General features: G+C 35.0%; 1 protein-coding gene across 1 annotated transcript; it reads left to right on the top strand.

Annotated features, from left to right (window-relative positions):
* The first annotated feature begins 10,175 nt into the window (after positions 1–10,175).
* LOC132299971 (ceramide synthase LOH2-like) lies at positions 10,176–17,291 on the top strand. Its single transcript, XM_059796894.1, has 6 exons — positions 10,176–10,562; positions 12,006–12,214; positions 13,144–13,299; positions 15,987–16,172; positions 16,264–16,442; positions 16,877–17,291. The coding sequence occupies exons 1-6, from the start codon at positions 10,446–10,448 to the stop codon at positions 16,897–16,899; spliced, it is 870 nt and encodes a 289-aa protein (XP_059652877.1). The 5' UTR covers positions 10,176–10,445; the 3' UTR covers positions 16,900–17,291.

Here is a 17,291-nt window from a genome sequence, read left to right as displayed (position 1 = left end):
TCTATGGCACCATATCGTATAGCACCAGTTGAATTGGAAGAATTAAAGAGGCAGCTTGATGATATGAGGATGAAAAGTTTCATCCGACTGAGTGTGTCACCGTAGGACGCACCGGTCTTGTTTGCTAAGAAGAAAGATGGTTCTTTGAAGTTGTGCATTGATTACCGGAAGTTGAATCATACCAACATCAAGAACAAGTATCCTTTGCCAAGGATAGATGATCTATTTGATCAGTTGAGGGGAACCAGTTGTTTCTCGAAGATTGACTTGAGGTCAGGTTACTATCAGTTACGGGTTAGGAATGAGGATATCCCAAAGACAATGTTCCGTATACGGTGTAATACCCCTAAGTTTAAAGGATAGTCTCGGTATTTTTAATAAATTATTTAAGTGCGTTTTTGGTGTGTTTATTATTTGATTTATTTGAAATTATTTGTATTTTGTGACTTGTTTGATTTAATTTCCATTTAATTAATTGTTGTTGTTACATTGAACTACTTGATAAATTGGTTGTTTTAAAATTTAATTATTTGGTAATTGTTTAATTTGAATAAGTTAAATATGTAAATATGTTAACTAAGGTTTTAAATACATTTTTTTCAGTTAGGGTTTTCTTTGAGCCGTCATACATGAATCAAATATGTATATGATTTAGGTTCTATGGGCCGACTAGGATTAGGATTAGGGCTCTGTCTTTAATTAAACAAGGATTAGGGTTTAGTATTTTTACGCCTATATATATACATAGTTATAATCTGTATTAAGGGTTGGAAAAACCCTACTCACGTAACATAGATACCAAAAGTTACAGAGTGAGGCTTTGAGATAGCAGAGCAAGTTTGTGAGGTTTTCGACTGAGGCTTCAAGGTCAGACCTAGGAGAAGGGAAGAGTAGAAGTAATAGGAGGCTAAACAGTGTTGCAGTGGTTGCCGAAAGTTAGGAAGACGGCGACAAGTTTTGAGTCTAAAACTACAGGCAAGTTCTCTTCTTCTTCTCTCCCGTTGGCCTGTGTTCTATGCACCTAGATAGTATCTAGGGTTAGTTGATCATTAACTAAAAATATATGTTTATTATATGATATTTTGATGATCTGTATATGTTAAAATAATTCTGTTACAGTAGTTGCAAAATCTGGGTTCAGTTCGTCGCTTCTATCATGTTAAATTTGTAGCAGATGTTATTACTATACTTGTTGTCAACTACTGTAAAATAGTCATGGGGGATGCTTTTAGGCTTAAATAAGATTCCTAGATCAGTTTAAAAACCAAATAGAAAGGTTGCAACTGGCCGGAGTTGAAGCAGAGGTCAGAAACGAAGCAGACAAAGCTAGAACAGAGAGATAGCTCACAGGGGGGGAAGAGAGCCGGCTCTGGAATGTCAAGAGCCGGCTCCCACCTATTTAGAGCCGGCTCCAAGGTGGTTTAGAGCCGGCTCTATGCTGCATTGAGCCTGCTCAATTTTTCTAGAGCAGGCTCTTTCATTATTTTGTGTGTACAGTGACTTTTCAGTTACTGTTTAGGCACTTGGGGTTCTTGAACAGTTTTAGAAATTTAATGGGTTTTTAAATAATTAGTTTAACATGTAACTAAGGTCTTGAATGGCATAAATTTACCCCTTAGTTTTAATAGAATTAACAGTACGCTATTTAACAACTTTGCGTACGGTTAACGGCTGGAAGGAGATTTACTGACTAGTTTTAATCTGACAGTTTAGGGTGCTATAAAATGATTCTAAATTTATTTTAAATGCACGGTGAAGTCTTTTAATTAATAAATTAGACTTGTGGCATAGTGTATGGTTCTGTGCTAAAAGATAAAACAAAAGATAAGTATACAACTTAGTACGCTGTTACCGGATGGAAGGAACTAAATTGCTTAAATTAATTTAGCGATTTATTGGACTATAATATGATTATAGAACTTATTTTAAATACATGATAGAGTCATTGTTATATTAAATTTGAACTATGCATGTTTTAGATGTTAATTGTTAGAATATTAAATTCTTTGATGCAATTACATAGATTAATACTAGATTTTAATTGCTAGATTGTTAATCTTCTTTCTGCAATTATTTGGATATTAGTTTTGGATTGTAAATTACTAAACTGTTATATATATGATGTAATTTACAAGGATATGGAGGATTAGCTCAAAATGCCTAAACCTAACCTAACGTATTAAAGGAATGGATTTATAAATATTGAATCCTAATTGTGTTTAAGTCAAATCAACTGCAACTAAGTTGAGTGGCTTCCTGGATTAATAGATGATGGTTAAGTCATATCAACTGAATAAGTTGAATGACTAACTAATTTGTTATTGTATGTCAGTTCGATAAATAATTGAACTACATACCTTGGTTTTAGACGGACTTTATATGTGTGTTTATGGTACCACGAGATGAGCTTGAGTCTCAGACTCGTTGGTTAGGGTGCGTATATGCAGTGGATACGTAACTGGTTATAATAGGTTAAGGTGTACCCTGTTAGGTCTAGGTACTCATGCCCACCTTTGGATGCGTTTTCGCATGTTGCCTTCTATTCAGGTTGAGAACCCTATTATAGACTAGTGAATGTCCCTTAGTGTGGATATATTTATATGTATGGACTAGATAGATATTGTGAGGTGTCTACGGTTTATCTGCGTATCGGATCACTGTATGGATTGCAGTTAGATTAGAACTCGCTCGTAGGCCTAACCCACTCATTTATTATTCTTTTCAAGTATCGGACGGTTCCAGTCTCAAGCTTGATCATGCTAAGCAGAGACTCTCATTCATTCTACTAACGACGTAGGATTTCACTTCATGCTTTAGTTTTGGAATATCTTTACTTTCAGTTACTCAGTTTCAGTTGGAGTTTGGTTTAGGGGTCCACTAGTTGGATTCCCAAGTTGTAACCTTGAAGGTTTTTGGAGAATTAATTTATTATTTATCATTGGAGGATTTTATATTTAAATTTTATATTTTTCTATTTTGTATTCGATTTAAAATATTTTAATTGTTTGATATTCTCTCGGGTTTGGGCCTGGGCCTGATCAACCCGTATCTCGGATCCGAGGGGTATCACACACGCTATGGACACTATAAGTTCCTTGTTATGCCTTTTCGCTTGACTAATGCGCCAACGGCATTCATGGACTTGATGAACTGCGTCTTTCACGATTACTTGGACCAGTTTGTGGTAGTTTTCGTGGATGACATTCTTGTGTATTCACGATCTCGGGAGAAGCACGAGGTCCATTTGAGTATTCTTTTACAAATTTTGCGGGAGCACCGATTGTATGCCAAATATGAGAAATGTGAGTTTTGGCTACAAGAGGTGAAATTTTTAGGGCATGTTGTTTCAGAAGGTGGAGTATCGGTTAACCCATCAAAGATTGAAGCAGTTTTAACTTGGGAGCAACCCAAGAATGTTTTTGAGATTTGGAGTTTTCTTGGTTTAGCAGGTTACTGTCGGAGATTTGCGAAAGATTTTTCCCGTTTGGCAGCTCCTATGACCAGTTTGACCCGAAAAGGAATCAAGTTTGTCTGGAAGAAGCCTGTGGACATCTTTTCAAGAATTGAAGACAAAATTGACTGCAGCTCCAGTGTTGGTGATACTTGAGCGTAGCTTGGGTTATGTGATTTATTGTAACGCTTCACGTGATGGTTTGGGATGTGTGTTGATGTAGGATGGTAGAGTAGTAGCTTATGGGTCTCGGCAGTTGAAGACTCATGAGTACAACTACCCTACTCATGATCTGGAATTAGCAGCAGTTATTTTTGCTTTAAAGTGTTAGAGACACTACTTGTATGGTGCAAGATTCGAGGTGTTCTCGAATCATAAAAGCCTTAAGTACATTTTCTACCAAAAGAACTTGACCAATAGACAGAAAAGATGGGTTGAGTTCTTGGAAGATTACATTTTTGACTTGCAATATCATCCGGGCAAGGCAAATGTAGTAGTAGATGCCTTAAGCCGGAAATTTCATGGGATTCTGGCTTGTTTAGCTATTCGGAAGTGGAAAATACTTAAAGATTTGGTAGAGATGGGATTGTATTGTTTTGATGACGGTGTTGGCAGTGAGCCAGCATTCTTGTTTAGTCTTGTGGCTCAGCCTATTCTTATTGGACAAGTGATTGAGTCACAGAGACAAAGACCCAGATTTAGATGTCATTCACGCCTTAATCTTCGATGGTGAGACAGTGAAGGATTGAACCTTGCATGCAAATGGGGGTCTACGGTTCAGAGGTTTATTGGTGGTTCCCACGGTTTGTCGTGAGGATGTCTTACTGGAGTTTCACACTTCCCGCTTTGCAGTTCATCCAGGTGGTACCAAAATGTATCACAATTTGAGACGTCAGTATTGGTGAAACGGGATGAGGAAAGATGTTGCCCAGTTTGTGGCTAAGTGCCTTACCTATCAGGAGGTGAAGGCCGAGCATCAGAGACCAACAGGTTTGTTGCAACCATTGCCTGTAGCGCAGTGGAAATGGGAACAGATTGCTATGGATTTTGTGACAGGCCTTCCAAGTCACGGAGAGGCAATGAGGCCGTATGGGTCATCATTGACAGACTGACCAAGACGGCTCACTTTTTGCCTATTACGGTAACAGATGATGCAAAGGCACTTGGTGTACTTTATATGAAAGAGATTGTAAAGTTACATGGGGTTCTAATAACCATTGTATCAGATAGGAATGCCAAGTTCACTTCGAAGTTCTGGAAAAGACTTCAAGCAGCGTTTGGCTCAGAGTTGCATCTTAGTACGACATTCCGTCCACAGACAGACGGCCAGTCGGAGCGTACCATCCAGATCTTGGAGGATATGCTTTGAGCATATGTAATTGATTTGGGAGGTAGTTGGGAGGATCACCTTCCACTTATTGAATTTGCCTACAACAACAGTTACCAGGCAAGCATCGAGATGGCTCCATTTGAGGCGTTGTATGGCAGACCTTGTAGGCCTCCAGTTTGTTGGACTGAGGTGGGCGAGACAGCCACCTTAGGACCCGACATTGTACTCGAGACCACTGAGAAGATTAAATTGATCAGACAGAGATTGCTCACAGCTCAGAGTCGACAGAAGAGCTATGCAGACAAGCGGAGACGACCGCTATCTTTTAAGGTGGGAAACCATGTTTTTCTACGAGTTTCTCCACGAAAAGGATTGATAAGATTCGGGAAAAGTGGTAAGTTGTCGCCACGGTTCATCGGACCGTTTGAGATTTTGGACCGTGTAGGAGATGTTGCCTACAGACTTGCTTTGCCACCGTAGATGGACAGGGTTCACAATGTTTTTCATGTGTCGATGCTACGGAAGTATGAACCAGATCCATCTCATGTTTTGGATTGGGTTGATGTGAATATTGATGAGGATGTCTCCTATGAAGAGGGACTAGTTCAGATCATTGACACACGGCAGAAAGTGTTAAAGGACAAGACGATACCGTTAGTAAAAGTTCTTTGGAAGCACTACGGAGTCGATGAGGCTACTTGGGAGCTTGAGCAGGAAGTTCGCTGCAAGTATCCAACATTATTTTCTTCCCCAGGTATGGCTTGATTTCGGGGACGAAATCCTTTTAAGTTGGGGAGATTGTGATGTTTCCAATTTTCGACATTTTTCTTTTTTGGAAATTTTAACGCCGCAAGGGCATTTCCGTTTTTTATCGTTTTGCGTACCGGACACTACAGGGTGTACCGGTTGTGTTTGTGAGTTGTTTGGGACATTTCATTGAGTCCAGGATTCTTTGAAATGTAAGGGTGATCATTTGTGCATTTTTCAGTTTTCGGACCGAACGGACCCGTGTAGGACCTGTTACTGGTACTGTTGTGTATAGGGATTTTAGTTGGGTCCATTAGTATTTCATGCATTTTGTTTAATGAATTTTATGTGGTTGAAATTAGTATGTGCATATGTGTAATTATGTGTGTATGTGGTGAAAATTAAAAGCAAAAGAAAAGGGAAAAGAAAATAAAATTTGGTGGAACCCACCTCACCCCATTTAAGTGGTCTAAAGACCACTTTGGATCTCAATTCTCTCTATCTCTCCCACAGGTCTCTCTTTCACCTTCCCAATTCTCTTTTTTCTTTTTCTTTTTCTACAACTTCAACTTTAGATCTCTCTCTCACTATTTGGAGATTTTGTATGCCGTTTGCGGCAAATTAAAGAGCGCATCGAGGGCTTCGAATTGATCGGAGCCAATTTTCATTTGGCCACCATTTGGAGGACCTCTAATCCTAGGGTTCGAAGTGTAAAATTGGGGGTTTTGCACAATCTTGAGGTAGGAGTTCTTAATTCACACTTTTCTTGTTCTTCTATGAGTCATCTCTCTTTAATTGTTGCAAAGCATGCTTAATTTTAAGTTAATTGTCTTGAGAATGATATATTTGTTGTATTTGGAATTTATACTTGTATGTGTTGATGAAATTATGTGAAAACATGCTTAGATGTTAATTTACATGCCTACAGTGTTTATTAATTTTCAAGAAGATGCTAGGAAGGAGCATGTTAAATTGTGTAGTGTAAATTTCTTTTATGCTAATATTATTGGAGAAGTACATGACATGCATTTCTTGACATTGGGCATGAAAGAAAAGGGAAAGTGTTTTGAAATAAAAGTGAAAGGGGATTTTAGGGAGAAATTTTGATTAAACGGTTTTGAGAAAACCCGGTTGCCGCGGAGTCACCAAAGGGCCGGTGTGTTAATATAGCCTAGAGGGAATTAGGGAAATTGCCCTAACATGGTTGAGCTATCTATGCCCAAAATGACACTGCGGGGTACCAAAGGTCAGGGACAGTAGCTAATCCTTCTCTCGTGTTACTGCGGAGTCACCAAAGGGCGGGTTATATTAACAGTTTGCGAAGTGATGGATTTTCCTGAAAATGGGGAGTGACATGCATAACATTGCATTCACGGCATGACATTTAATTATTTTGAACCTTGGATTGCCTTGTGTGATGGTTAAGGACCCAAAAAATTGACGGTGTGACCTAGGTGACCTCGGGTCAGGATAAGGACCCAGGTAACGGTCCGAACCCACGGGTTCGGGTCGTTACAGGTTCCATTCTTGAAGTACAGAAAATAGGAATATTTCAAAAGTTACTAAACTGTAAAAAACTGTCCAGTTCTATTTTTGTCCTATCAATGAAGAAAAAGAAAGATAAAAGGAGAGAAAATTAAAATTCTTACACAAGGCAAAGCATAAACACAATAAATATAAAAGAAAAATCACACACCAAATAAAATGCAAAGATTGTTTGATAAAATTCAACGTTGAATGCAGAACACGGTAAATGATTTTTAAAAACAAGTTTGTTTGATAAAATGTTAGAATACCGCTTAACATGGTAAGTACAGTTTAAAAAAGGCCAAAAATTTAAGCATGGGGAAGGTTACTTATCGATTATCATAGAAGACGGTAAGTAGTTGGGTTTAAAAAATAACTTTTTAATGACTACTCTACCCTCATATAATTGTGTTCTCTCTTTTAGGGTTTCTCTCTGCGATTTCTCTAATGAAAATGAATTACATGTAACAAATTTCAAAAAAAATAAAAACATAATTCTACCTAATATATTTTAAACACGTATATAGCCTTTTGGTTACTATTTATATTGATTCACTATAGAAAAAAATTATTTATATAACAGAATTCTATTCAATTTCACGCACTTTCTTTAATATTTTTAACATTATTTTTATACTCATATCATTTTTAAACCCTATATAAATATTAAGTAATTCAAAGCACATATATTTTAAATTTTACTTTCTTTACTTTCTGTAACACCATACCTACATAAATATTATGTAATCCAAAACTCATAGATTTAAATTTTCCATCAATTATTTATATAATAGAATTTTATTCCTAAATAAGAATTCTTTTTCAAGTATTTTCTTTAATTTTTGTAACACCCTTTTCAATATCCTACCTAAATATTATTCAATCTAAAACTCATATATTTTAAATTTTACTTTCTTTAATATTTGTAATACCCTTCTCGATACCATACATAAATATTATGTAATACAAAATCCATATATTTAAATTTTCATATTTATTTATTTCATTGAGTGGATGTGGTTGTTTTATTAATATTTTTGTATTATAAATATAAAACTGTTATGAGTATCAGATATTGAGGTTAAACATGTAATATGTACAACTTTCAGACTTCAGCTTTTGTATATAATAAACAATTTTAATGAATTCAGTACTTAAAATTAAAATGTAATCAAACAGGTTTTCAAATTAATACATTCAGCACTTAAAGTTTCAGCACTTAAAATTTTCAATGCTTAATTTTCAGTTTTATCAAAAAGCACCTTAATATAGTTCAACTTATATATGTAAAAAATTCATTACTTAAGACACGGAAATTACAAGTCATTTAAGTCTATAATATCTTTCTTCTCACTTCATTTCAATTTTAATTATTTTCCCCCTCAAACCTATAATCATTGTACACATAGAAATTAGAATTTGATCCCAAAATCTACAAACAAATACATTTTTTTCCTTCTCAAATGCGGTATTTGAGTCAGAACGCCAACCTAAGTCGACAACATATTCTAGTCACAATCATGGTTCACCGTATCAAAATGCACGACGTATCAATTTGTTGGTAATCATTTTTCAAATATTCCGATATCGTTATACACTTTTATAAATCAAACGATTCAACTAATTTATATCAATATATGTCTAAATTTGTAATCACAGTTAATACCGCGTGACTGAATGGTCACAATTCAACAATGTATACGAAATAGTACACACATTGCACATGAGTGCATGCTTCAACACAAATCAAGCCAAACCAACCCTCTTGCACAGCTGAGTTACCGTTGAGTACAAGTTGTCTCCCTCAATTCGCGACAGATTTAGGATAATTTTGGCGGATTTGAAAGAGACAAAAAGGAAGCTCACCCTTGGTCGGTGAAGTGCCCTCTCTCCACTTTATGCATCAGATTTACAAAAAATATTTTTTACTTTCAATTTAATTACCAAAATCTACCAACTATATATATAAATAATAACTTGAACAAAAAATTGAAAAATCAGAGAGATTAGCGTCTTCAAATGATGGTAAGGGCGGGTCCTCTTTTCTCCGACTAAAATTCTCACCTTTGAATCAGTGTCCTGCCCGTCCGTAGCTTTTAAAACTGTTGAGATGTTCACGAGTAGGAGGGAATAAGTTTGAGGAAAAAGAAATCAATAATAAAATTAGTTAGGAGAAAACAAAATAAGGAAAATAATGATTTTCTTTTCTTTTTAGTATCTCAAATGGGACAACTTTGGAAAATAAATGCATTTGATGATTCTTTCACCTAGATTTCTTTTCTTTTAACAAGAAATAATAAAAAATTTCTCTCACATCTTTTTACCTTTAATAAAACTTGAACCCTTAACAGTAATCTATAATAAATTATAAAAAATTCTGCACTGGCATTACCATTTGCAGTGCACCAAAGAGAATTCTACTCTCCTCCAATGAAAGACTCTATAAAAAATTAATAATAATAAAAAATTAAATAAATAATTCTCAAAACTCATCCAATGCATTTATTTGGTGCAAACAAAACCTTTTTTAAAATTAATTATTCCTTTTATTGATTGATATTAACTTAGATGGTGTAATCTTGGTACTCGCACATTCTCTATTTTATTTCTATCAGGAATGTGTGGTTTTTAACTTATACATAAAAATCACCTCATAACTAGGGGTGGATGTTCAAATCTCCTTAAGGTCATTTTAGATTTTTTTTTTTTTAGTAATTGTCCGATATTTATGGCATGATAGGATTAGATGTGTTTAGTGATAAATTATAAATTATTCTAAAAGACCTCACATCATCATTATCGTCGTCGTCGTCGTCGTCGTCGATAACAAAAAATAAATAATAAAAATTAATAAATTAATAAATAAGAAAACAAAAGACCTCACATCACCATCATTGATAACAAAAAATAAATAATAATAAATTAATAAATAATAAAACAAAAGACCTCAGATCACCATCACTTATAACAAAAAAATAAATAATAATAAATAATAAATTAATAAATAATAAAACGAAAAATCCTTTCTGAAATCGGTTATTGTGTGCCATTGAGAATTGGAATATTACTTGTTCGTAGCCAGACATGGTCCCATAATTTGTGGGGTTAAGTCATATTCTTGCAAGCCTCCACAATACACTCAAAAACACGCCCATCCCCCTTATTTCCGTTTCCCTCTCTTATCTATCTCTCTCTCTCTAGACTCTATTTGTCAACCAGCTCTGCTCCAAGTCTTCTCTCTCTACAATTCACTGAAAATTAGGGCAAATATATATCATTCGATTCGTATACTCTCGTGGTTTTTGCTAATTCTGGAAAGGAAGTTCCAACTTAGCCCTGGATCGGTCCGTTGATGGCATTTCTCTGAATTTCTGAGTTTCCAATTCTCTCATGGACTCGATCTGGAGTCACGATAGCGTTCCAAGCGCTTCGCATTTCATCGTCGCCATATACTTCGCATTCTTTTTTGTTGCTGCGAGGTTCTTGCTTGATAGATTCATCTTTCGTGTAAGATCTCGCTATATCTCTTCAGTTTGATTCAATACTGCAACATCATGTATAGGTTTTGTTTACTCTTGTTGTTTCTTGAATCTTGAATTGGAATTGGAGTTGTATAATAACTGAGGGCCTTGGAAGTTTTGATGTTTGTGTTCATTTATATATGTTTAGTCTTTTCAGTTCTTAAAGATGGAATTAAAGTTGTATAAATCTTGAATTGGAGTTCTATAATAACTAGAATTTTTTTATATTTGTGCTCATATATATATGCTTTAAATGCTAAGCTAAAATTGTAACTATATGTTTACTCTGGTCAGTTCTTAAATCTTGAATTGGAGTTGTATAAATCTTGAATTGGACTTTTATAGTAACTAGAAGTTTTCATATTTGTGCTCATTTATTTATGCTTTAAATGCTAAGCTGACTCTATAACTCTATTTATATTCCTGTATAATCATAAATACACAAAATGTTGTAAGAAGCTCTGTCACTTGAACAACACTAAGTCAAGTTTGCAAGAAAGAAGATCAGACTCTAGAATGTAAACAAGAATCTGTCGTAGAAGCTTGAACAGTTGAGAGTTACTCGCGGAAATCCACATCTTGCAGTTCCACAAAAATTTACTTATATTAGAGTATTTACACTTCTTAACATATAAAGACACTCAATTCTGTAATGCTGAATTTGCATAGGCTTATCATAGAATCACATTGTGTTGCTAAAAGAACTTATGAGGTCTATAGGACTGTAAATAGCAACTGAAACTTGGGTTCTACATCTAAGGGCATCTCGTACATACATCGGAATGCATTAAGAAAATATTCTTCCTTGTATAGGGACATCTTTATTCATTTGTGCATGTTTATTGAAAATTATGTAACAGATGATTTAGTTGCGGTATTTATTTGAGTTCTACCTTTCTTGGCTATGAATTTTTCCAGTGAAACTCACAGTGACAGAGCACAAAACCATAATTAGATTGAGTTTGGGCCTGTTCAATTTCCTTTTTAAGTCTGCATGCACACCATTTAATGGTTTTCAGAAACTGGAAATTTAAGATGACAATAAAACACATTTGGCAGAGGATTCTGAGAACTAAACTTTAAGGATCTTCCAAAAACTGGCCATTTAAAATTAATACTTAAATCTGCCACATTTTTCAAATTTTGTTCATTTTTATATTTTGGATTTCAAAAGGCTGGATTTTAGTAACATACTTAGGCAGCCCTTAATGTAATCATTTTGAACCTTTTCCTCCCTTTATATTGATGTAACTGTACGCCTCTACTAAGACTCACTGTAGCAAAGAACAATGTTTTGTGTTATTTATATGATTACATCTAATCAAGAAAGCAAAGTCCATATAATATTTTCCTTCTCATAACTTAAACTCTTGAATTTTCTCATTTTTTACCATATATCTTACCATATTATTGGTTACCTTTTTTACAGAGGTTGGCCGTTTTCTTGTTGAGTGGTGGAGCCCTTCCATTGAAGATTAATAAGGATACACAGGCAAAGCTTGTAAAATGTGTGGAGTCTATGTGGAAGCTAACGTATTATGCCATTGTTGAAGCATGCATTTTGACATTTATCTACCACGAGCCATGGTTCAGAGATATCAAAGAGCATTTTAGAGGCTGGCCAAATCAAGATTTGACGTGAGTAATAGATATGGTTGGACTTTTTGACCACCTGTTTGAAAGAGAAATCTCATTTCTTGAATGTTCACTTAATGTACTGTTAGTTTGACACTTGCTAATCCTTCGTATGCTAAGCTTTACTGTACAAGCGACATCAGCATTTGATAAACCATTGCATTAAGTTTCTGATAGAACTAATCCTTCTTATCGTCTCTCTTTCCAGATTTCTACTATGACACTGCATAAGATGCTCTTATTATGTTTTACTGTATGAGAGGAGGAAAAATGGAGTGAAGTATTTTGAGGTTTTTCTGGTTCTTAAAAGATAATTGGGATTCTAAATGTTTGTTAAAAGGTGTGATAGAAAGCCTGTTGTTGTTGTTGTTGTTTGTCAGAGCAAAACCAAAAGGTACTACTTTTGATAACACGAAAAGATTGCACTAATAAGATTGCGTTTTCATAAGCTTTAAAACGGTATCATTTACATAATGGGCAAAAACCATAACTTCAAATTTCCGTTAACGGTTGTTTGACGCCGTGTTGTTTAAGTGTGTATTTCCATTAGTTCAGGGGGTTATTTGCATACGGGTGATACTTTAGGGAGGTTTTATGCAATTTACCCTAAATTCTAGATATGGCTGTCTATGAAGGTTTTTTTGCACCCTCTCCACAAATTTAGAACTCTTTTTCTGATAAAATATTGCTTCCTTCTGATACTCTCTCTGTCACTGTCTTAAATGGAGACATGGTATGGTCCTTTGTTGGGATATTATTTTGAGTTTCCCAAAATGGATAACTTTGAGATTGTTGAACTCGAAACATGTTTTAGCTTAGCTCTCCTTACGATATGCCTGCAACAACTTTTCGTTTAAATGTTTAGCTCTAGGATTCTTCAATTCATACAGAGTTCTTAACTCACAGTCTTCATTTCAAAATTTTCATTTCAGGCCTCCCGTAAGGCTATACTACATTTGTCAATGTGGATTCTATGCATACAGCATTGTTGCCCTCCTCATGTGGGAAACTCGAAGGAAGGATTTCTCTGTAATGATGTCTCATCATGTAATCACTGTTTTCCTGATTGGCTATTCATACATTTCAAGGTACCTTTGTAGTTTTATTTCTTTAGTTATTTACTTCACACTTCTGTATTTGTTTCTGTGAAATTTGAGCCAGTCAGTGCTACAATAGATAATGTCAGAGACTCCTAAAACTCTTTCCGTGCTGTTTCATATTTATGCGAAGCTCGTGTAATGGCTTTTGCTGCATCCCCATTGTTGGTTTAGTTTGCTAGTATTTTTCTACTGCTGCCCAGATCTGTCAGTCACTCTTTAATTCATTTTTTACCCCCCGGTCAGGTAAGTACTCACACACACTCTTTGTCCACGCCGGAGCTTAAACTCCTCCCCTCCTCTTTAATTGTTGGTGTAGCATGAATCCTGAATTTGGAAAAGCACAAACCCCTGGCGCTCAAAATATTGAATCCACTCGAAAACCGCAAATCTGCACTTGTATCTTTGTTACTTGTAAAATTTGCAAAATTCTTATCAAGGCAAACTTAAACTGACTCTTCCGAAATGCAAATTAGTTAAAAAGAAAAGCGCTTCCACATTTTTTTAACCCGAAATGGCTGGGTAAGAGGATTGGTTACTCCCAGGAACAGATCCAGTGGAGACCGGGCTGGCTTTGTAGCTCAGAGGATTTGAGCATGTGGCTAGGAACCAGTGTAGGGGGTTCTAATCCCTCCCCACAACAACCAACTGCTGTGACGCTCAGTTTGTTAGTATAAAAATTGGTTATTTCTGTGTGGTCGATAATGATGATTCTAGATGTTCACACACATATCTGTTTGCATGCTTCTGACAGACCAGAACTTCAGAATCCCTTAGGACTAAGTTTCTCCCTTTCTCAGACCTGAACCTGTTTCTGACTTCCTCCCACTACTTGCTTGCAATGCTTAAGCTATAAAATTCAAATATTTAATATGATTTGGCACACCTATGACTTCAGTGACTTTTTTGGACTTCAAATTTTTAAGGGCACATAAGCACTAGACTTGACAATTTTCCAATGGAGTTGCAGTTTCTATAATTACTTCCTTATGTAATTGCCAACTCTCTGAACTGTTAATTTAATTTTATTTGGATGTGAATTTTGATCCGAACAAGTTAGTAGAAAACAGTAGAAACATGTCATAGTGCTTCAAACAGGGGATAGGTATTCAATGTTTTATAGAAACATTTTCAGGAAATTCTTGAAACTTCAAGAGGGCCTCTTAAGTGTGGCCCTAAGTTCAAATATTGGTGAATATAGTATATTGCTTATGTATGCATCCTCTCACCTGGCGTTACAATATTGTAGAGGCAAACAAGTTTGCTTATAAATGCTAAGAAGCTTGTGATAACCTCAATAAATGCTTTTAGAAATCTAATAAAAATCACTTATTGATGATCAATACTATAAGATGCAATTGAAAATTTTAATAACGTCATTTGAATAGAAATGTAAATCAATACATCTCTTGGTACTAATTAATTATATAAAATTGTCAAAGCACTAATTACGTAAAATGGTAAAAGTAACCAGTCACATTATTAAGATTCAGATTGCCATGTATAATATGAGGGGTCCTTGTATGTATCACAAATGTGAAGAAAGAGGTGGTTTAATATTCTAAAGATAGTATGATCTAAACAGTAAACATTTTTATCAGTCATTAGTTGGTCATTTACAATTTTTAGACCATTACATTGTTTTGAATGTCGATGTAACAGATTTTGTAATTGTAAAGTTTTTTTTTTATGTTATGGGATTAAAGTTTTAATGATATGATCAATCAATAATAATTATTCATGCAAATCTCGTTGTAAATTTACTCTAATTAAATTAAAAGCAATCTTTTGAAGATTAAGTTTTTAATTTTAGATGTAAAGAAAGAAACCTTCAACTTCAAAGTGAATCCAAGAAGTGCCTCAAATCTAGAATAAGACAGATTTCTAATTTATTTATTTTTTTCCTGAATAATTTCTAATTTATTTTCTCCACAGAAAAGTTGAAAAATTGAACTCAATGCAAGGCTCGATATGGAAGAACTGGTTCCTCATTTCCAGTTTAGTTGTTTTTTGTTAAATCCTTATTTTATGAGTTTATTCTGAAAGAGTTGAATATATGAAACAACCTAAAGCACGGAAGTAAAGATACCGCTGACTTAAAAATGTATATGTATAGAAGTACCTATTTTGGAAATTTCAGTGTTGAAGACCTTTAGGGTATATATCCTGCATCATCCAGTTTCTTTTTAGCATTTAATCCTGGTTTCTTAATGAAACGAAGCATTTTAAGGGTATTGAGTGTTTAGCCTCAAACTTCTAAACCATGGATCCAGTATTTGGTTCCATTTTGTGAATAACACGTATATATTTTGATCCTTGGGAGAATTCAAAGGTATCTCCTTTCTATATCGTTGCGCTAATCACTCTTGTTTGTCTTAGATTTTATAATGGTTAAATTTATGACTGTAGTGATTTACTCGAAGTCTGAAAATTTTAGATTGTTCTCCACAATAATAGTTTCTCTGTTGGATATGGTAATTGGTAAGAGTTTTTGATTGAAGACCATTTGTGTTGTTTTTTTATGTCCATATATGCTTGGTCTGCCAAAATTTGGGATGATTACTCAATGGTCTCATGGCATAGTAGTATTTTCTTGTTCGGGCTTAAGTTCAATAGATGTCAAAATACAATTAGTGATATTTTCTTGGGGAGAAATTAATTAATTATCCATATTACAGATTCTTCCGTATTGGTTCGGTTATCCTTGCACTGCATGATGGAAGTGATGTTTTTATGGAAGCTGCTAAAGTTTTCAAATATTCTGAGAAGGAGCTTGGAGCAAGTGTGTGCTTTGGACTGTTTGCTATTTCATGGCTTATACTAAGGCTAATAATTTTTCCGTTTTGGATAATAAGATCCACAAGGTTTGTCCTCCAAGCAGATGTCTCGTTTCAGTAACCTTTAACAAATCGTGCTTGCTTTCACATATTCCTTTGTATGGTTGGCATTTCTCAGCTACTATATGCGTGACTTCTTGAGGCTGTCAGAAGTGTATCCCATGATAATATACTATGTTTTCAATACGATGCTATTGACCCTGCTTGTTTTCCACATATATTGGTGGATTCTCATATGCTCAATGATCAAGAGACAGCTGCAAAATAGAGGACAAGTTGGAGAAGATATACGATCTGGTAAGCATTTTATAAATTCATAACTGAATTTAAGATTCATTTTCCAGTTCTAAACAAAATATCAACTTTACTGATTTTATGCTGCGTCAACTGCTCTCTCTCTCACACACACATGTTGAAATGCTGTATTTTAACCTTTTTTATTTTTATAATAAGAAAAAGAGTTATAAAAATGTAAGGCTATGAGGCCAATGCACGAGGCTCCCAACATTGCGGGGTCTGGGGATGGTCAGATGCGCACAACCTTACCTCCGCATGTGGAGAGGCTGTTTTCCGTTTTTAACCAGTCACAATGGATGCGCCAAGGCCCTTCTCATAACAATACTATGAATAGCATAACAGAATTGTTGCTGCATTCTCTTTGTTCTATTGGTTTTCAGCATCTTTATCTGATATTGGTAAGCATTTACCAACTTCTTACAACCAAAATGCAGATTCGGAGGATGATGATGACTAGATCGAAGATTCAGCTCAAATAATTTTCTTCTTGTAATATGTAAGCCCCGGGAAGATCTTTTTGGCCTTATTTTGTAGGCTTGTGAGCTCAAAGTTTTGTTCTCATTGGCGGTGTTAATCCTGGTAAGATTTCTCTCTCGGATAGAAAAAGGAGGTAGGACCGTATAGTATTCCCCTTCGTGATTACTTTAGTGTATAAAAGAAATAGGTTCTTGTTGTATAATTGATTTCTCGACGATCCATTGTTCTTTTGGGGGTAACAGATGATACTTCATTTTGGGTAAACAGATGATCCTTGTAGGAAAATGAATGGAGCAAACTATAGTTACTCATTTTTTTTTTCCTGCCTTATCTATTCAAAATAGTTGGGATAAGATTTATTTATTTTTGTTA

This window comes from Cornus florida, unplaced genomic scaffold, assembly GCF_030987335.1.
Source record: "Cornus florida cultivar Cherokee Brave unplaced genomic scaffold, ASM3098733v1 CherokeeBrave_3.0.0_Hap2_Chr03, whole genome shotgun sequence".
In the NCBI taxonomy this organism is placed as follows: domain Eukaryota; kingdom Viridiplantae; phylum Streptophyta; class Magnoliopsida; order Cornales; family Cornaceae; genus Cornus; species Cornus florida.
The sequence above is the reverse complement of the archived record's forward strand: the minus strand, read 5'-3'. Positions and strand labels throughout refer to the sequence as shown.